The sequence below is a fragment of the Prenolepis imparis genome, unplaced genomic scaffold, assembly GCF_030444845.1.
Source record: "Prenolepis imparis isolate NDT839.2.m4 unplaced genomic scaffold, iyPreImpa1.0 SCAF_14, whole genome shotgun sequence".
Lineage (NCBI taxonomy): Eukaryota > Metazoa > Arthropoda > Insecta > Hymenoptera > Formicidae > Prenolepis > Prenolepis imparis.
In genome coordinates this window covers 7,846,979-7,868,490 of record NW_028141172.1, presented here as the reverse complement: position 1 = coordinate 7,868,490, position 21,512 = coordinate 7,846,979, and the positions used below count along the sequence as shown (strand labels likewise).

Here is a 21,512-nt window from a genome sequence, read left to right as displayed (position 1 = left end):
GTGTATTCTAACCTTACTTTTGTGTACGGATCTTTCTTACACTGTCTTTCAAGTGTTAAGTAACTTTACTAACCTCTTGTTATATTTTAGAGGGATCCCACTTCTGACACCATGTTATGGTGTTGTTAAATATACTTAATACAGTAGCTATTCTCTTTGTATCTCTTTATTAAGTAGAGGGTGTAGTACAGGGAATCTCTGTGTTGAGAGTGTCTCCGGTGTGTGTGTGTCGGTAAGGTCGCTAACGGGCGTATTCCTTAACAGAAAGATAATACTATACCAATGGCTAATGATGTATTGCAATCATTCCAGTCAAAAGATTCAGCAGAGTGAGTGTACGAGATTGGAGATGACTGAGTTGCAACGACTTGAGTAGATGATCGAGAAACAGATGAATTAATTGAGCAACTGCTAGAGATTTCATTATATCTGGAGGATGTAGTCTGCAGTAATGAGCCTCTTGTTCTACATATGCAAGAAAATAATAATTAATCTATTAAATCTGTTTCAATGTATTAGACTTTATTATAACAACAGACAAACCAAAAAATAAAATTATGAAAATATCTTCATTATTGTGCTTTTTACATACTTGTATTTTTTAAAAAACCTAAATATACGTACTTTCTATTTTGAATGTGAAATTTGAGAAATGACATGCATGACATGAAAGGCCATTCTAATGTTTGTCCAGAACCTGATGGCTGCATTTTTTGTTATCTTAACTTTCTACTAAATTGATTCCTCAAAGAATCCCAACGCTTCTTTGCTTCACTAACTACAAAATAAAAATATTAAGAAAGATATTCAACAGTTTCATTTTCAAAAGAAATAAAATATTTTAACCTACCTGTGCAATTCAGACTCTCGGCAATTACTTCCCATTTCATTTTTTTAGCTTTATTATCTTTATAAAAAGGATCACTTTTTGCGTATAAACAAGAATTTGCTTGCACAATTGCAATTAAAATTTCGTCGTCGATATTAATACCATCGTCTTCGTCAATGTCCGACATCGTGACGAACAAATTTATACGCGTTTCTCGGCGATTTTCCTTTTAAAAACAAATTATATCGGTCGAAAGTTTTAAGTCATAAGCTTTAAGCGAGCTGGGATCTGGCCAGCTCGCTAAAGCTTAGAGATTACAGCTTCAGACAGCGCGGGTTACAATTTTAACCGGAAATTGCGTCACACTTTAGGGCTTAAAGCAGAAGGCTAAAAGCTTACTACACCTATTGTAGATCCGGCCTTATTATACCCCAATTAATGATGGATCAATCACTTTTATCTTTCGACCCAATCATTTAAGATCTGCTATAAATCTCACATTTGTTTCTCCAACCCTATTGCACGGCTGCACTTGGTGCACTCTCTCAGATTCTCTTAATAGCGATCATCTCCCAATTTCCATTAACGTCAATTATTACATTAACAGAAGATCTTTCTTTTCACATAAGATTAAGCTAAACCGCGAACAAAAAAAAAATTTCAGTTAAACTTGCACCGTAACTTTTCACGACTACAGAATCATTTTGAGACATCCTCTCTAGATTCAATTCAAAAATATGAAACTTTTATCAATAATATTTGGAATTCTCTTCTAGTACATGTAAACTCAACTCTTTCTCGGATCAAAAACCCCAAGACCAAACAATCGCATCTACCGGCTTCCTGGTGGAATCCCGAATGCGACGAAGCCGCTGTGGCTAGAAAACGGGCTCTTCATAAATACAAATCCAATCCCACTTTTCAAAACTACATTGAACTTAAACATCAGGAAGCCATTACGAGGTGTATCTTGAAAAAATCTGAAAGAAACGGATGGAAGGCTTTTTGCAACTCGCTAAACAGTCAGACCCCAACCTCACGTATCTGGAACATGATCAAACGTTTCAAAAAAAGACAATTAGGATTCTCCTCTCACCCATGTAATTCTAACTTTGAGATTCCACCAAGTACAGAAAAAATCATCAATTCACTATGTCCTCCGAATGCTCCTCAACATTCACTTCTCTCTCTTCATAGCAGCAGCAATAATCCATTATGCACTATTTTTAACAATCCTTTTAATGTAGCTGAAATCAGGAAAGCCATCCAGCATGCTAAAACTAAATCTTCTCCAGGTCTTGATCAAATCGACTTTAACATCATCTCTTCTCTACCCGACTGCTACTTACCGATTTTAGTTGACATCTTCAACAATATTATCAAAGAAGGCTTCTTTCCTGATTCATGGGAACATTCGCTAGTCTTTCTCATCCTTAAATCTACCCCTAAGAAACTACGCCCAATCTCACTAACATCATGCTGTCTCAAATTGCTAGAAAAACTTATATATTTCAGACTAGATTGGTGGATAAAAAAACCATTTTCTCCTTTCCTGTTAGTATGGGTTTAGAAAAGAAAAATTCTGTAGCAATAATATTGGCATCCTCACCGCTGATATATTCAACGGTTTTGTCTTGAGGCCATCAACAGCTTGTGTTTTTCTAGACATTGAAGGAGCGTTTGACAACGTCATCCCCAACATACTAATTTCTGGCCTACTTGAGTTGGGCATTCCCGTAAATATTTGCACCTTTATTCACAATCGAGTATACAATAGAAAATTACAGTTCATTGTAAATGAAAAAGTTTCCGAGACCCTTTACTCATTTAAAGGGGTCCCTTAAGGATCCATTTTAAGTCCTCTCTTATTCAGCATCTATGTTGCCAAATGCAGATAACAGATTCTCAAAGAATGCCAACTCATTCAGTTTGCTGATGATGTTGCCGTTTACATGCGCTCCTCTGATGTTAATCAATCTCTAAAGAAAATAGGAAAGTCCGTCAAACAACTTGCACTTTTCCTCAGTTCTCGAGGTTTGAGCATCTCTTCCTCCAAGTCGGCTCAGATCATATTTGCGAGGAATCGTAAAGATCCTCTCACCTACGAGGGCAGTTCGATAAGTCAGTGACTTTTACAAGATATGGCACTCAAATCGCAATCTAATTTTATTTCTGATATTTACCATCTTATTTAAGTATACACACCAAGTTTCAAATAGATCTGTCAAATAGAAATTTTTTGACAGCGTTCTAAAGCGGATAAGTTTGTGTTTTTTGCTAAAATGGAAAAAAGTGAATTTCGTGTGCTAATAAAACATTACTTTTTGCGTGGAAAAACCATTAAGGAAACTGAAGAAAAGCTAAAAAAGTATTATGGGGACTCTGCTCCGTCGCATGGAATGGTTCACAAGTGGTTCACTGAATTTCGTTGTGGTCGTACAAGCACGAATGATGCTGAGCGCCCGGGACGTCCGAATGAGGTCACAACTGAAGAAACAGTCAATAAAATCCATGATATTGTATTGGACGACCGTCGAGTGAAGATACGCGAGATAGCCAAGATGGTAAACATCTCAAACGAACGTGTTTTTAATATCTTGCATAAACATTTGGGCATGAAGAAGCTGTCGGCCAGATGGGTGCCGCGCTTGCTCACAATCGACCAAAAACCACAACGAAATTCAGTGAACCACTTGTGAACCATTCCATGCGACGGAGCAGAGTCCCCATAATACTTTTTTAGCTTTTCTTCAGTTTCCTTAATGGTTTTTCCACGCAAAAAGTAATGTTTTATTAGCACACGAAATTCACTTTTTTCCATTTTAGCAAAAAACACAAACTTGTCCGCTTTAGAACGCTGTCAAAAAATTTCTATTTGACAGATCTACTTGAAACTTGGTGTGTATACTTAAATAAGATGGTAAATATCAGAAATAAAATTAGATTGCGATTTGAGTGCCATATCTTGTAAAAGTCACTGACTTATCGAACTGCCCTCGTATACAATTAATATTTGCGGTGAAAGTCTCAGTTTCGCTTCTTATTACAAATTTCTAGAAGTAATTCTAGATTCTAAGTTAAATGGTCACAAACAAATTAATTACCTAGTTAATAAATGTTCCATATTAACAAATATTCTTCGCTCACTTAGAGGTATCTGGTGGGGCTCAGATCCCCGACATCTTAACATATACAAAGCCTTAATTCGCAGTAATATGGAGTATGGATGCTTCATACTTCCGGTTAATAATAAAATTCAGTCTAGGCTTCCAATAATCTTTCCCTTCTAACATTGTATTGGCTGAAGCCGCGATTAGTCCTTTAGACTGCCGTTTTCTGTATCTTACATCTAAGTTTATCCTGAAATCATTCTCAAATGAATCCAGCTTTCTTATCGATAAACTTTATGATCTTCAGATCTCTCTTATACGTAACGACAGATATAAGTTATCCGAAAACTTCTTACTTTACAAAGCTTTCTTAATTTATTAAGCTTTCTTAAAACAAAAAATTTAAACTCAAAATTATCAGCTCAGCGCGCTACCTCCTATATACATATATACATATCATTATGATATCAACCTATTTCTTCCAGACACGGAGATAACTTCTTCTAAACTTGTCGAAGAGATTGAACGAACTCCAATTCCTCAAATAGTTTTTCTCTCTTCATACCAGCATCAAATCACTAATAAACATGTATTTTACACAGATGCCTCTAAGCTAGAATTTGGAATTTATGTGGGACTCGCGATCTATTCGCCTTCTCTTAATATCCAGTTAACTTATAAAATTCAATCTTCTGCTTCAATTTTTACAGGTGAAGCTATATAGTCCTTGGTTGTTGCATTGACTTTATCTTGTCGAAGAAAATCTCTGATTCCTCAATTTTTACAGACTCACTAAGTACTGTTAAATCGCTTTCCTCCTCTCCAAACAAAAACCACAACTCGCTAATCCTCTCACTAAAAGATAAACTTAAAACAGCCAATTCACTCAATCTCAAAATTAAAATCATTTGTCTTGTGGATGGAATAACTTTTTAATATTAGTTTATTATATATTTTTTTCTTTTTACATTTATTTATTTTTTTTTATTTAAAACTTAAACATTCATAACATTAAATAACTATAACATTAAATAATTTTTTCTTGGAAAGATATTTTGGGAAGAGTCTTCGTATATTTGAGAGGTCCTAGATCTTTCTTTTCCTCGGTGTTAGTTTCTCGTAGATCAGTCTGTGTAGACTGCTCCTTATGCTGTTCTTGAAGAGGAAACGGATAACCCTGGGCGTAGGTGGTGGAGAATTATTCGGAGTTCTGCTAGGAGACTTCGCTACTGCTGCTTGGGCAATTAAAGCTGTATCCCCTATATCAATGGGAATTAATTTCCATGGCAGAAATTGTATCGGAGATCCGGGTCGCTGAAGTCGCTGGACTCGAGGAGACCTCGGCAGGAGCCGAGGATCTTTCCTTATTCGTGGAATGTTGTTGAATTAGTTCTTGGTGTTATAATCTCTCGAAGATCTCGACGTTTTTAATTTCTCGAAGATCTCAGTGCTTTTTAATTCTCGAAGATCTCGGCGTTGATGTATCTCGAAGATCTCGGTGCTTTTTAATTCTTGAAGATCTCGGCGTTGATGTATCTCAAAGATCTCGGTGCTTTTTAATTCTCGAAGATCTCGGCGTTGATGTATTTCGAAGATCTCGGTGCTTTTTAGTTCTCGAAGATCTCGGCATTGATGTATCTCGAAGATCTCGATACTTTTTAGAAATTCAAAAATGCTGGGTCTTATCCCATCCAGCCGGGGAATGCTCGACTGCATGGTTTGTCGCTTCCTTTTATACTCCCAGTGATAGTTTTTGTTTATGGGAAATAGATTTTCAACCTGCGCTCTAAGCGGCGATCGCAAAATTATTTTCCATAGCAAACTAGATCCACCGCTCGAGTTCTGCATCCGCCGCTCAACTGTTCAGCCACGGCCTGTCAAGCCATGCACTCGGCGCATTGCCAATTTCGAAGTGGCGAGAGTCAAAGACGCCACAATTTGGATACCGTCCCACAAGGGCATTCTTGGCAACGAGACTGCAGAGCATCTAGCGAAAAGAGCAATCAGATACAGAACTCTTTTAAATGTCTCGATTTCCCAGTGACTTTTACCACAATGCTCTGCTTAAACTTCAGTCCAATACTTCGCAAATTCTATTGGATCAAGCCAAAACAACCGGGAAGCAATATTTTAGACTGTACCCATCCTTCACTTCTAAGCCTTGGTTCATAAAACGAGCCTTAATAGAAATGAAATTGTTACAGCATGTAGAATTCGGAGTAATCACTATAATTTAAACGCTAACCTATATAAACTTAACATTATGTAGGCACCTCATCAAACTTTAGCGAAAAAGCGTATCGATATTCCATCTATGGTATGGAATGCGAATCTCATTGTTTTTGCTGTGTGAATTTTCGGAGCAAGATCGAGGCCTATTCAAAGCGACAGCAGTTAGCAAAGGACCGTCTGACGAATAAGTAGTATATAGAATTGTGAGCGAAGGACTGTCTCTATCATATCGAATTCTTATTTTTGTAAGCGAAAAGTGCGGATATCCGAAATTTCTGTTATAGTCTCTAATTTTGTCAACGCAGTTAATAAACGGGATAGCTCTTTAATTCCTTTACTGACAATATAACGTGATCAATATCAGATTACCCAAATTTCTACTCCTTTCCTTCAACACCGCGTGGCGAAAGTGAACGAGCTTACAATTGTTTCTTCCCCAGCGTACGACTGCAAGTATCCTCTGCAAAATATTAATCATATTCTCTGGTCCTGTCCCTTATATGACAAGGACAGAGCCAATTTTGTCTCAACTATCCGAAAAAGACTAAGAAACCTCCCCCTGATGATATACACCATCTCTTACAAACCCCTACTCCGGACATTATATCCTTTCTCCAATCCTTCTTGAACAAACTGCAAATCTAAAGATATTTCTTCAAACGAACAATAACGCACTCATCCAAGTACAACACACCCTAACGAATAAGACTCTACATTTGCCGATAACTCATTCTCTCAATCTCCAGTCGAGAACATTGAAAACATTGAAACAAATGACAACGCTCGCATATAAACAACTTGAAGAAAGAAGTATAAAATAGCCAATAACAACCATAACTCTCTCTTAGTGATACAACGGGCCGTATAGTAAGCAAAGAGCCTGGCTAAGGCCGGTATTCATAGTCGGTTCTTATATTTAAGATTGTCTTAAGTACAATCTTAAGATGTGATTAACCAATCACAGAGCCGTATTTGCATCTTAAGACATTACTTAAGACGGTCTTGAAATAAGAACGGACTATGAATACCGGCCTAAGAGCCATATATAACAAGAAGAAGAAAATATTTCATATTTCAACATGGCCAAATAGCGGGCTGCAGCCCAACAAAGTGCCACATAATGCAAAGAAGAAGAAAAGAAAAGATTTGAAAAGAGTCGGTGAAATATAAAACGAAATGGATGTTAAGTATAAATATCTTTATTTTATACTATCAGCAATAATTGAAATATTACAAAAATGTTATAATTAATCGATAAATTTATTTCGCGACACTTATATATAAAATATGTGGATTGTAATGCACGTAGATCTGTTGCATATGCGCGACAGATAGGTTACAAATACACATAGGCGGCGCCAGAACTATTCATGCAGGTGGACCACAGGTGGGCCAGTGTTTATATGGGTGAGCCAAATTATTTATTTACTATATTATATAACTTGGACAGAATGGGACATCATAATTTTAGGGTGGGCTAAAGAGTGGGCCAGAGCCTACACCCTTGGCCGCCTATGCAAATACAATTCACCAAAATCTCCCAGCATGATGATTAATCCGCGTAAGTGATATTTCACATGAGACATAAGATATAACTATAGGCGTATTCGGGGAGACGCTATATTAGCGCTGACAGCGTCGTTCTATCTGTTACTTACTGAAAGTTGAACAAGAACAGAGCACGCTAATAGCGTTAAAAGCACGCTCCAAGAACCTAATTTAGCCTACGAGTGCTTTTCAACTGCTTTTTAACTGAAAAAATTTCTAAAAAACTTTTTAAAAGCTTTGAAAAAGCTATGTAAAGTGATTGCCCTGCACTCTGGCGGTAAAGTTAAAAAGTTAAACAACTTTAAGCATTAAAAGAACTTAAAAAAGACTTTAAAAACTTAAAACAGAAAAAGCTATGTAAAGTGACTGTCCTGCACTCTAGCGGTGAAATAAAAAAAACTAAGCAGTGTTCCAGCTACAAGTTAACAGTTTATGACTGTTGCTGGAAAACACCAACAGCCTTGCCTAACGAATATTTGATTAGGTAGCTAATGTTTTCTAGGCCGGATTTATAATAGCACTATAAGAATACATCGTTAAATTTAAAGTCAAAATTAACAATTTAAGTTTCTCAAATTTTTACTTAAGTTCATGTTTCTATACTTTTTGTAAATAAATGTAAAGAGACAAACATCTTACTCAAGAGTTCTATTTTCTAATATTATCAAGTTTGTAAAGAAAATATAACAAATTATATTTTACACATTTATAGTTCTCTATTATATATTAAATATTTTTAATTATTAAGAAGCACATTTTTTTAGCCAAAGAATTTAATGTAATATATACATACATATTATATAAATTATAGAATATTGAAAATTAAACAAACATTCAACTAATATAAATGCATCTTCGCTCTTTCGGACACTTTAATAAATCAACTTTATAATACTCCATATATATTAAAATTATATATTATATATATATATAAAGTCTAAAGCATAACTCTAAAAATGGTGAAAAATGTCTTTATACAATGTGCATTAATGTGATGATATCTTTACAATAACATTAAAATAATTAAATAATGCAAATTCTTATTCCAAAATTCTATTAAAATTCCTGATACTACTGATAAACTCTTTTAAAGGTCCTGGTTTTTCGCCGACCATGATGGAATTGTGACGTCAGAAGCGCACCATATCGATTCAAGAAACACACACTAAAAATTTTTAGATACCATTTCGAAATAAAAAGATATTTCGATGAAACAGCATTTCAGATTGCTTTAGCACATTTTTAAAATACCTCGAAAACTATCCTGTTCTCTTTATAATCAATCAACAGCTGTAAAACGACTCTAATATGAGGCCCAGTCCATCTGGTTTTTTGCACATGCGTGATCATTCCGCATGACAAAATCTGATATCACGATTATTTTATAGTTGTTGATTGACTGTCAAGGAAAAGGAATAGTTTTCGAGGTATTTTAAAAATGTGTTAAAGCCATCTGGAAATAGTGTTTCATCGAAATATCTTTTCATTTAAAAATGGTATCTAAAAATTTTTAGCGTGTGCTTTCTCGCCTCTGACGTCATAATCTAACATGGCCGCGGCGAGGACCCAGAAACCTTAACAATAACAAATATGTGATAAGCACGCTCGCGTATAAGCAAATGAATGAGTGAATAAGTGAGTAAGATAATTCCTATCAAAATGTTAGCAGCATGTCGGCAGTATGACAGCAGATCTAATCATGACTTTACAGCAGATTCCTATCCACTGTGTCCGCAATTGATGATATTCTGCTAGCATAGTTAGTAAGCAAAATCTGACAGCAGATTGGCGGCAGAAACCGAGCAGATCTGCACATATAGTTTGATGGCAGATTGGCGACAGAAACCGAGCAGATCTGTGAAACGCAATCTAATAGCAGATTGGCGGCAGAAATCGAGCAGGATCTGCAGTTCCTTGCCATTTGAACATATAAGTATTATATTGTATGTAGTTATATCTCACATAGCAATTAAATGTTCAATTTAATCTATTAATTAAATTAATAAAATAAATTGTAAAAATAATTTAATTTATAATTTATAAAATTTAAGATATAATTTATATGAGAATTAAATTCTGCTTTATGCTTTAAATAGAAAGTAAATGGATAATTTTTCATGTATATCCTATTGATTCTAATAAGTTTAATATTCTCATGTTAGACTTGTCAGATATCAAAAATTAAACTGATAGAAAAATATACTTTTGATCTTTTATTAATAGCCACGACTTGCAGACTTTATATCTATTTTTAACAGAAATTTGATTGCGAGAAAATACATCACATAGCGGTAGGTGAAGGAACTATTAAATAACTGCAAAATGCAGATCCTGTTGTCAATTTGCCATCAGATTGTGCGCGCGCAAATCTTGCTCGATTTCTGCCGTCAATCTGACACCAAACTGCGTTGCGCAAATCCTGCTCGGTTTCTACTACCAATCTGCTATGATAATTCTATACAAATCCTGCTTGATTTCTGCTACTGACTTGCTGCCAAATTATGTCAGCAGATTTTATAACATTTCTGCCAACGTTCTGCTATCATTATCTGATATAACAAGTTTTGTATAAAATCTGCAGTTTTTTTGCTGGCAAAAATATATAGCACACAGTTTTAATACATGCTCTTGACAGATTTGGCTATCTGGGATATATATTCAAATGGCAAGGAACTGTGCAGATCCTGCTCGATTTCTGCCGCCAACTGCTATTAGATTGCGTTTGACAGATCTGTTCGATTTCTGCCGCCAATCTGCCATCAAACTATATGTGCAGATCTGCTCGGTTTCTGCCGCCAATCTGCTGTCAGATTTTGCTTACTAACTATGCTAGCAGAATATCATCAATTGCGGACACAGTGGATAGGAATCTGCTGTAAAGTCATGATTAGATCTGCTGTCATACTGCCGACATGCTGCTAACATTTTGCTATCTGGGTATGTATAATAAAAGAGCATTTAATTATTAAGAAACTATCATTCCAAAAAAAAAGAGATCAAAGGCACCAAACGTCTACGCATCTATTTAACAAAATATATAAGTGTTACTTTAATATATTTTATATGTAAAAAGTTGTATAAACAAGCATTGTTTTGTAACACTCTTTCTAGAATATAACAATTTTAATACTAAAATATATAATAATAAAAGAATTAAATTTGTAGTATAATTATTTCTTCTTAATATTTGACACAATTTTCTGATATTATCACCATATTTCTGATACTTTTGTTAAAAAGTAATTTTAAGCAATAAAATAATTGCATTAAAGCAATACTTTTTATACAACTTTTTAAATAAATAAAATACATATTAAAATAACACTTTTTTGTACAAAATTTCTTTTTTAAAGCTGCTGGCTCCTCGCCGACCATGTCGAAATCGTGACGTCAGAGGCGAGAAAACACACGCTAAAAATTCTTAGATGCTATTTCGAAATAAAAAAATATTTCGATGAAACAGCACTTCAGGGTGTGTTCAGATTCCCAACCCAACGACTGGGGTTAAAATTGTTTAGAGTTTCGACTCTAACCCGACCAGTTTACTCCGAGTAAGCCTGTGGCTCTGAACGGTCCAAGTTACTTTTTGTGTTAGATAAAGTGGTGAGAGATAAACAAAGATGGATAGTCAAAGAAATACTATTTTTACGGTTATTTATGCGAGTGAACTGTTCAGATTATTGTTCAGTGAGACGCAGGAAAATAGTAACAAGGAGGAAGAATTAATTAAATTAATTAATAATTATATTTTATTATTTATATTATTATATTTTTTTTAATTAATTAATTAGTAGTGGCGAGTCGGGTCCGTTTCTACATTTATCTCAGTGATCTCACAATCAGCCACGTTTCGGCTTGAATGTATCATTTTCAAGCTTGCTGCCAAAATACGCTGAGTAACTCTTTTGATCGGCAAAAAATGGCAGGTTCAGAATTTGACTCTAGAGTTAACTCGATTACTTCAACCCACCGATCTGAACGCAGTTTATCGAGTCAAAAAATACTTACTCGGATGCTATCTGAACGGATTCGGGTAAATATTTTTACTCGGAGTAAGGAATCTGAACACACCCTCAGATGGCTTTAGCATACTCTTAAAATACCCCGAAAACTATCCTTTTTCCTTTATAATCAATCAACAGCTGTAAAATATAATATCATGAGGCCCAGTCCGTCTGGTCTTTGCACATGCACAGTCATTCCGCATGTCACAGTCTGATATCTCGATCATTTTACGGTTATTTATTGACTGTCAAGGAAAAAGAATAGTTTTCGGGGGGGATATTTTAAAAGTGTGCTAAAGCCATCTGAAATAGTGTGTAATCGAAATATCTTTTCATTAAAAAATGGCATCTATGAATTTTCAGCATGTGCTTTCTCACCTCTGACGTCACAATCCAACATGGCCGCGGCGAGGATCCAGGAGCCTTTTAAGGGGATGCTGGAGTGACGGCCGAACTCCGATAGGTTAGCACCACACATATCCAAACATATACACGTATACACATATACACACGATAGGTTAGCACCACACATATCCAAACATATGCACGTATACGCATATACACACACATATGCGTGAAAATGTTTTTAATATATAACTTTTTTATTATACTTGCAATCTCACTTTTTATTGTTTACTAATATTTCTTCATGTTAACCCTATCGCGTATACTATATTTTATGCACAGATAAACTGCAGAACTATTTTTATTAAATAAGTATTGTTACGAGCTGACATGAAAGAAGCCGATAACAAAACTGTAATTTTTGATTTTTATATGATTTATATATGGAATTATAGCTAACGCGGTCCGTTTTTATAAGTACTTTAATCGTGGAAAAGGATTTATTGATCTGTATAGTCAATAAAAAGATATCCCAAAATAATCTCTATATTCGCATTCGGTCGGTAAAAACATACCTCCGGCATCCCCTTAAGAGGTGTTTTTATCTTTTTTTTCCTTTTTTTTAAATTCTGAATTTTTTATGAGAACATATCAAATATTAAAAATTATATGATAAGATACTACTCGTAAAGTATATTACTCGTTTTTTTTTTTTTTTTTTTATATAATAACCACGCTTTGCAAACATTTAGTTTCTGTAACGGAAATTTAAGTTTATATCAATTTAAAAATCTGCTATTAAAATACGAAATTAATGTAGTCTTTCTTTCATTAATTTTTTGTAATCTTCGAATTTTTCAAAATTTTTAATTTTTTAAAAGAAATAGATAGTATTAGTGGCAATATTAGAAATATTAACCTGATCCTTACTACATATATATTGTATGTAGTATATGTATAGATCTAATTATGTTGCGAAAAATTATTATTTATATAATTATAATCATAATTGCGACACATTTTGTTCAGCATCGATTAATCTAGCCTACCGTTTTTCATTTATGATTTCCATCGTTACTAACAAAAATATTATCTTATGTAGAAATTGTCAATTCTGTTAAACGAACATTGGTTTAATAATGACAGTCAAGCATTAAGACACCTGTGTCATTATTGACATATTTATAATGTATCTCATTGTACAAAACAAATGTGGACCATATGTAAGATATAACATTAAGCATACAGTGCATGTCAAAAGTGTTTCATTGCAATAATCGCTGATAGACAATCTTTATCTTATGTTATCTGATGATATGCGAAAATGCATTAAATAAGCTTTTTTTTACAAGAAATCATTATTTTTATCTAATAAATTTAAAATATATATATATATATATATATAAATTTAAAAAAGTTAATGAAAAAAAAATTTGAAAGACTACTAATTAATTTCGTGTTTTAATGGCAATTTTTAAAAACGCAAATTTTTTGGAAGATTGTTTTAAAAAATGATATAAAAATGTTGAAATATTAATTAAATATGCACGCTATATCACTTGTGTAAAAAAAAGATCTACAATTCAAATAAATTTTAGTTCTTTTTTTTTAACCAAAAGCGAAACTTTATCAGATCGATTGTATCGAACTGTGAGAAATCCGATAGAAAATTTCTAGAAATTTTCTTTCGATCCAAATAAAATTTGCACACACTCTCGCATTATTTATCACCTTTAAATTCATAATTGTTTTACTATTTCTGAATTTCATTTGGCGATTGCAATATCCACGGCGAGGACTCTTCCTGCTTCCTCTTCTCCTGCTTTCTCCTCTGACCGCGATTTTTCGTTCGATTGGGACTCCAATTCACCTTATCGGTGGTCCGTTGCATTTTGCTCGGTATTGATAACACATTACTGTATCGCTTTAAATGTATTGGTACACTTTGGCTCAATTGTTGCTCTTCGTAATCACTCGGAAAAATATATTGCGAATGATAATACTGTTTCAGACTTGATTCGTCACGAAAACTCTGCATCGCGCACCACACGTGGCACAATAAGCATGGAAATCTCGTCAGCCAATATTCTGTAAATTTCTCAGGAATTTCGCCGAGACTCTTCTGCGCCTCCAAACTTAGTTCTCTATAGTGATGTTTCTAAAAAAACGCAGCGACATTCTAATATTAATAACAAATCGATATAGAAAATTACAATTAGGATATTGCTTAGGAAACATTATACAGGGTGAGAAAAAAGTATGGGACCGGTAAAATATCTCAGTAGTGGGGTATACAAAAAAATGTTAAATACAAAAGTAGTATAGGATTCAAAGTGGGGCACTTGATGGTGACCTTGACCTAGAAGTCAAATTTGAAGGTCATTTCAAAATCAACTTTATTTTTTTAAATAGAACCACCATATTTTTTTACATAAATTGATTCCTCATAATAGTCTGCATAAAAAGTTATAAGGATTGGATGACCAAAAAATAAATAGTTTACGAGATACTTTGTAATTTGCAACTAGCAGCTACATATTTTTTCTTAAAAACAACTATCTGTTTTCTTTATATCAATCGATTTCTCTCATTATTTTGTACATAAAAATATTAAGGTAAGATCATCGAAAAATGAATATTTTACGAGATATTTCATAGTTTATGTAAGATTATATTAAACCAAAGTATAAAATATCTCGTAAACTATTCACTTTTTGACTATCCTACTCTTATAACTTTTTATATAGAATATTGTGAGAAGTCGATTTATGTAAAATAAAAATATGGTAGTTCTATTTAAAAAAATCAAGTTGGCCTTGAAATGACCTTTAAATTTGGCCTCTAGGTCAAGGTCAATGTCACCATCAAGTGCCCCACTTTGAATCCTATTACTTTTGTATTTAACATTTTTGTTCTATATCTCACTCCTTCCGAGATATTTTTACCGGTCTCATACTTTTTCCTCACCCTGTATATTTTTCCTTCACTTTCAAGTATATTACATTTATTATAGTTTTGTGAACGAGCCACTCACCTTGTTTCGTAAAGCCCTGAGTAGATCTCTTACGCTATCGCCTCGATAACTTCTATATTTTCGCAAGTCTGCTGCTACCTCCTGATCTATATGCGATCTCCAATCGTCGCATATCACGCGTTCACTGCAAGTTTCTAAGGCTATTAAAGCTGGGCTATCAAGTTGATCCTTTTCCACTCGATCACTAACATCCTGTCACAAATATATTACAGTAATAATAAAAAATTACCAGTTATATCAATTATCATAATTACTTTCCTTAAAAGTAGAGATTTTTCAATAAAACATTCAATAAAACATATTTAACTAGATATAATGTTGATAGATAGATATAAAAGAGAAGTGCACCTCAAAAATATTAAAACATTTTGCATACTTGGAAAAAACTCAAAATCTCTCCTGGATTCCAGAAGATCGGGTAGTTACAAATTGATGAAGCTGGAGGTCTCTCGGCGGGATTCCTGCATATCATCGCCTTGATTAATAATAATGCTAATTCTCTGTCACTCGAGGATATTCCTTGCAGTGCTGTCAAATTAGTCTCTCCACCTGCAAAAATAAACCAAATAAATTGATGATTGATATTTTATATTTGAAAAATAAAGATAAAGTATATAATGACAAATGAATTATCATATTTTTGTCACTGATAATAATTCAATAAATAATATTTATGAATATATTGTGAATATATTCATAAATATATCAAAAGATGATTCTCTCTCGCGCTAAATGTGTATACAATAATATACTATAATACATAATAATACAATTCCATGATAGCCAATTTCTCGTTAGTTAAATTTTTATTAAAGTCATAATTTGGATATAATTATTTTACTTTTAATAAAGTAATAAAAGAATTGTTTACAAAAAATAGTATCAAAAAAAATTTTTAAAGTCATGTTTTTCTAAAAGTATTTGTTATTTGATAATTGATTTTTTATTTTTTACAAAGACATAAAATGTATGCATTTTTCCGTGCGATTTTTACCATTCGGAACCGTCATCATTTCCATTCTCGTCTTTTCCTTCGCAATATGTCTTGAAATAGGGAAAACTTGAGTTTATATTTTACGCCACAGATGGCGCACGCGTTGTCGCATTAGAGTTTCTCAAGAGTCAGACTTAATTTCATTGCAATTGCCACTTACAAAGGATATTGGCTTGTCTGCGCAGCGGATCGCCAAAAGGATGTTTGCCGTCAGAGAGAACGTAATAAAAAACACAGCCAAGTGAAAAGATATCGACCGCGCATGTTGTCCTTTCTCCGTTCAACATTTCCGGTGCTATCCAACCGTCAGTCCCAGTAATACCGGATCTCCGCGAAAATGATACGCGCCCAAGCTGAAGTTTCTTGCATAACCCGAAATCTGATATCATCGCACGTACCTCTCCTCGAGGTCCAGGAACAGAGAGCAACACATTGTGAGGCTTAATGTCTCTGTGGACTATATACAAAGAGAAATCATATAATATAATTATAAATTATATATAATTATAATTTAGTATATTTATCATTTAATTATAATTTATTATAGTTATTGTAACTTATAAATCGATCAATAAAAAATATTTTAAAATTATAAACAATTAAAAATGACAAAATTATTAAAGTTACATAGACTCACCGATATCTAAAAGATGTAGATGCGCCAATCCGGAGGTAGCCTGATGCAAAATATTTTTCATAGATATCTTTTCTCTGTCGTATTTGCCCGTCACGTAATCTTGTAAAGTAGCTTCGGCCAGCTCCAGTGCAATATATCTGAACATACGATCCTCTTCGGTACAAAAATACCTGACCACATTTTCATGTGCATCTGATTCTCTCAGTAGCGCCACCTCTCGGTCAGCAAAAGTAAAACAATCTGGCAACAGGCGTTTCACGGCCACAGCGCGACCATCGAATTCGCCCCTGGATAGAAAGAAGCAAACAAATAAAATGAGAAATTTTTGGTATTAAAAAATCTTTTTTTTTTTTTTTGTATAAATAAAAAGTAAGGCCACTGACTCTTCACGAACCATGTTGGAATTGTGACGTCAAAGGCGAGAAAACACACGCTAAAAATTCTTAGATGCCATTTCGAAATAAAAAGATATTTCGATGAAACAGCACTTTTAGATGGCTTTAGCACACACTCTTAAAATACCTATTCTTTTCCCTTGACAATCAATCAACAACTGTAAAATGACCGTAATAGACTTTGTTATGCAAAATGACTGCGCATATGCAAAGACCAGGTGGACTGGGCCTCATATTACAGTCATTTTACAGCTGTTGATTGATTATAAAGGAAAAAGGATAATTTTAAAGCCATCTGAAATAGTGTTTCATCGAAATATTTTTTCAGTTAAAAATGGCATCTAAGAATTTTCAGCATGTGCTTTCTCGCTTCTGACGTCACAATCTAACATGACCGCGACGAGAACCCAAAAGCCTTAAATAACGAAATAATAAATGTTAAATAATAAATTTAAGGCAATCGAAATAAATTAGCTATACAAACACATTATATTATATTAAATTTATATTTAAAAAAATATATTATAAAAACATTATATTATATTGAAATTGTAGCTTACTTGAATACAGAGGTTCCCTCGCAACCTTTGCCGAGAATTTGTCTCGTGTTAAAAATAATTTTTCCCACCTTCACTAAGTCATCTCCAATATCTTCTGGCATAATAATCGAATCGCCTAATCTACCAGAATAACTCGTGCGGCTGCTTTCACGCGAGTTCTTAGTAATCAATTTAATAATATATACATTAATAAAGCTCGTATAAGATTATACATTAAAACCTGAAGTTGAGATTGCAACACATTAAATATCTTACCTGTAATAGTTGCTGAGATTGCTCCTTACTTCGTATATACCATACTGTAATCACGCATACTACTAATACCATCAAGAGCATTATTATACTATTATTTTCATGTTGACTGATCCATACTTTCTTGCACATGTTTAATATAATTGTCTGCCAATTTTCATTGCTTTCTTGCCCAGTATCATTTGATATATCCGACTGCTCGGCAACAGGTAACTCTTTTTCAGTGATATTCAACATTGAAGACTCCAAAATTATCGGATCGGACCGCCCAGTTATTTGAAGGAGTTGCTTTTGTGATCTAAATTCTGCAGATATATTATAATAGTCTAAATTACAAAATGTAAGAAATGTGCATAATAATTATAATATGTTATAATTAAATACACTGGTTATATGTAATTAAATATATTAATAATATTAATATTAATTATAATTAAATATATAATTAAATATATCATAATTATATTTATAATTATAATAATTATTGATTTACTGATAAAATCTATATGTATACCGTTATGCTTTGCATCATATTACCTAACAAATTTTTTCTGATGTGCTTGACATTTTGATAATTATCGTCATTTATGTCAAAGTATAAAACATAATTTCCTGGCAATTTATTATCATCTGCGCGAAGATCAGATGAAGTCAATGATGGACCCTCCAATAATAAGTGTTCAATGTTGTTCGATATCGTCGTGGACGAGTCGACAAGGGATGGTAACGCATAGGGACCAAATTGATGCTTTCCAACAAACACGGTAGGGCTACAACAAGAAAAGATTTATTCTTAAGGCTCCTGGCTCCTTGCCGACCATGTCGAAATCGTGACGTCAGAGGCGAGAAAACACACGCTAAAATTTCTTAGATGCCATTTCGAAATAAAAAAATATTTCGATGAAACAGCACTTCAGATGGCTTTAGCACACTCTTAAAAAACCCCGAAAACTATCCTTTTCTCTTTATAATCAATCAACAGCTGTAAAATGTAATATTATAAAGCCCAGTCCGTCTGCTCTTTGCACATGCGCAGTCATTTCGCATGTCAGTCTGATATCTCGATCATTTTACGGTTGTTGATTGATTGTCAAGGAAAAAGAATAGTTTTCGGGGTATTTTAAAAGTGTACTAAAGCCATGTGAAATAGTGTTTAATCGAAATATCTTTTCATTAAAAAATGGCATCTATGAATTTTCAACGTGTGCTTTTTCGCCTCTGACGTCACAATCCAATATGGCCGCGGTGAGCACCCAGGAGCCTTAAATGTGCAATCTCCTTTATTTAATTTTTTCAATGTAAAATTATTTCTTCTTAAATATTCTGTAACTTACAATAATTGATAGTCATTGCTTGGTTCCATCGCAAACCTCTCCAAAAAGGAATCAGCTACACTTGTGAAAGGAATTCTCAATAATCCGTCTTTAGTTACAGTGTACATTGCTATCACTGGACTTTTGAGATTTAATTCCCAGAGAATTTTTAATCTCTTGTCTAAGGTCACAACGCAACCTGTCGAACTTCCAGTAATATGTAACAAATCTGAAAATAAATTTATATTATAAAATGTCTTATACTACAAGATGTCTCATTTTAATTAATATGTCTTATACTATAAAATGTTATAAATATATTTAATATTCCATACAAAATAATTTAGGAAAATTTTTAAAATATATAATTGTTTCACAAAAATTGATAACGTACCATAATTGTCTGTTACATCAGGTTCCATTTCTGCAGCAGAGTAACCATTAAATGTTATAACATTCCACTTTCTGTCTTTATGCTTACTGTCGACCATAATAATGTTATATTCTGTGCGGCCCACAAAAATAGCATTCTGCATTTGCGAAGGGCAAGTATTTTTCATACTATTAAAACTTAAGTGTTCTCTTACACCAGTTCTTGGGTCAATACTAAACCAGGTATCTATTTTCCTACCGGTATATAATATACCATCACTGCTTCTACAAGGACTATTGGCTACCAATTCAGGAATGGTAAATGGTAGCTTTTTTAATTCTTCTGTATCTCTGCCAAACAGATAGAGAGAACCATCTCTGGGGTCTGGCAGAAAGATTGGCCTAGAAATAAAAAGTAATTAATAATAACAAGACACAAACAACGATCATTTTATCAATAAATATAAACATTTAACAAATGTCACAAAACTATAAATAATTATATTTTATAATAGTAATTGTATGAAATATTTCTGATAATCTCATATTATTATGCATAATGTATTTAAGGTATAAATATATATAAAGAAAAACATACATTTCAGGTTCCGATAGATTCAAAGGCACTTTGACTACTGGTTCTGAAATCAAATGGTACATAGATAAAAATAAATAAATCAATTAATTTCCTAATGTAATCAAATAAAACCATTACCATCATGGTGTTTCCAACGTATTTCCCCAGATTGTTGACTAACACCAACAAACAATCCTTCAAGAGTAAAAAATACAAGAAGAGTATCGTTTTGTTCCGCTACCAGTTCAGTGTTAGGACTCTATAATAAATATTTAAGTCAAATTTTAATTGCATAAGCGAATAACTATAGTAACTATAGTATCAATAATAACTATAAATAACTATACTAGCTTTCTTATAAATTTCATTTAGAATACACACATAAAATTGAAAAAAATTTTACTTTTATATTATTTTTTTGTTATTCACTTTCATAAATTTATGAAAAAAATGGACCAATTTCTTATAAATTTTTTAATAAAGGAAATTGTAAATTGTATTACGTACATCTAACTTGGATTGTCCTGCAATAAATGCAAACATTGACAGACTAACAAGCAGCTGAATGTTTATCATTGTGAAGAATATTTATAAATATCCTCGATCATACAATATGTATGTAAATATAAAACTTCTTCCAACCACAAGTACAGTTTCAATGATGCAATGATGTCACAATGTGTCAATGTTTTCTTCTGCTAATATTTATAACCAGATATATACCATTTGATACAATTGTTACATCCTCTTTCTCCGAAATACAAAGAGATGGAAAACACATTCTTGTGTTAATCTCTCAATTGTACACAACGCGCTTATTATTTTTTTTCTTTAGAGCACAATGTCATAGGAACGAGATCATCCTGTAAAAATGATTGTTATAGAAGACATTTAGATTTTATCACAAATTGTCAAATATACCTGACGCGAAGAGAAAATCATTTTAATAAATAAATTTTATTCATTCTCAATTCAGTTTTTTCAGCCTCCAAGAGACCCAATCAATGGAAGCTATCTCATTTCTCATTGTCATCTGCGAAATCATACGCAAATTGCAAATTTGTGGAATATTTTATATAGACACGTGTCTCACACATACACATATATTAGGTTTGTTCTTTTTAGCTGCACTGATGCACCGATATTTGCCCGGGTCTACATTGGTCGTAGAATCGTAGAATTATTTTTGAAATAATCGACTGTGGTTGGTCAATTTTCTTACGATCTACGATTCTACGATCAATGTAGACCCGGCTTAAGGCTCTGCAAACAAGAATAATATTATAGTATAATAATTATATATTATATTA

General features: G+C 33.2%; 1 protein-coding gene and 1 pseudogene across 1 annotated transcript; both read right to left on the bottom strand.

The window, feature by feature from the left end:
* Positions 1-6: 6 nt before the first annotated feature.
* Positions 7-1,016, bottom strand: LOC145945611 (uncharacterized; annotated as a pseudogene).
* Positions 1,017-12,411: 11,395 nt separating this feature from the next.
* On the bottom strand, positions 12,412-21,291 carry Ire1 (serine/threonine-protein kinase/endoribonuclease Ire1). Its single transcript, XM_083054083.1, has 14 exons — positions 21,124-21,291; positions 20,710-21,065; positions 20,341-20,461; positions 20,224-20,266; positions 19,648-20,027; positions 19,275-19,482; positions 18,478-18,710; positions 17,944-18,245; positions 17,689-17,846; positions 16,734-17,020; positions 16,257-16,553; positions 15,479-15,651; positions 15,103-15,294; positions 12,412-14,226 (listed from the first exon to the last, which is right to left on the bottom strand). The coding sequence occupies exons 2-14, from the start codon at positions 20,776-20,778 to the stop codon at positions 13,822-13,824; spliced, it is 2,868 nt and encodes a 955-aa protein (XP_082910209.1). The 5' UTR covers positions 20,779-21,065; positions 21,124-21,291; the 3' UTR covers positions 12,412-13,821.
* Positions 21,292-21,512: the final 221 nt, after the last annotated feature.

Bases quoted from the DNA above. Each gene is read 5' to 3' on its own strand.
- Ire1 (XM_083054083.1), bottom strand. From the start codon at position 20,778: ATGATAAACATTCAGCTGCTTGTTAGTCTGTCAATGTTTGCATTTATT. The intron at 20,462-20,709 runs GTACGTAATACA...TATTTATTATAG, and splicing joins CAGGACAATCCAAGTTAGAT to AGTCCTAACACTGAACTGGT. The intron at 20,267-20,340 runs GTAATGGTTTTA...ATTTGATTTCAG, and splicing joins ACGTTGGAAACACCATGATG to AACCAGTAGTCAAAGTGCCT.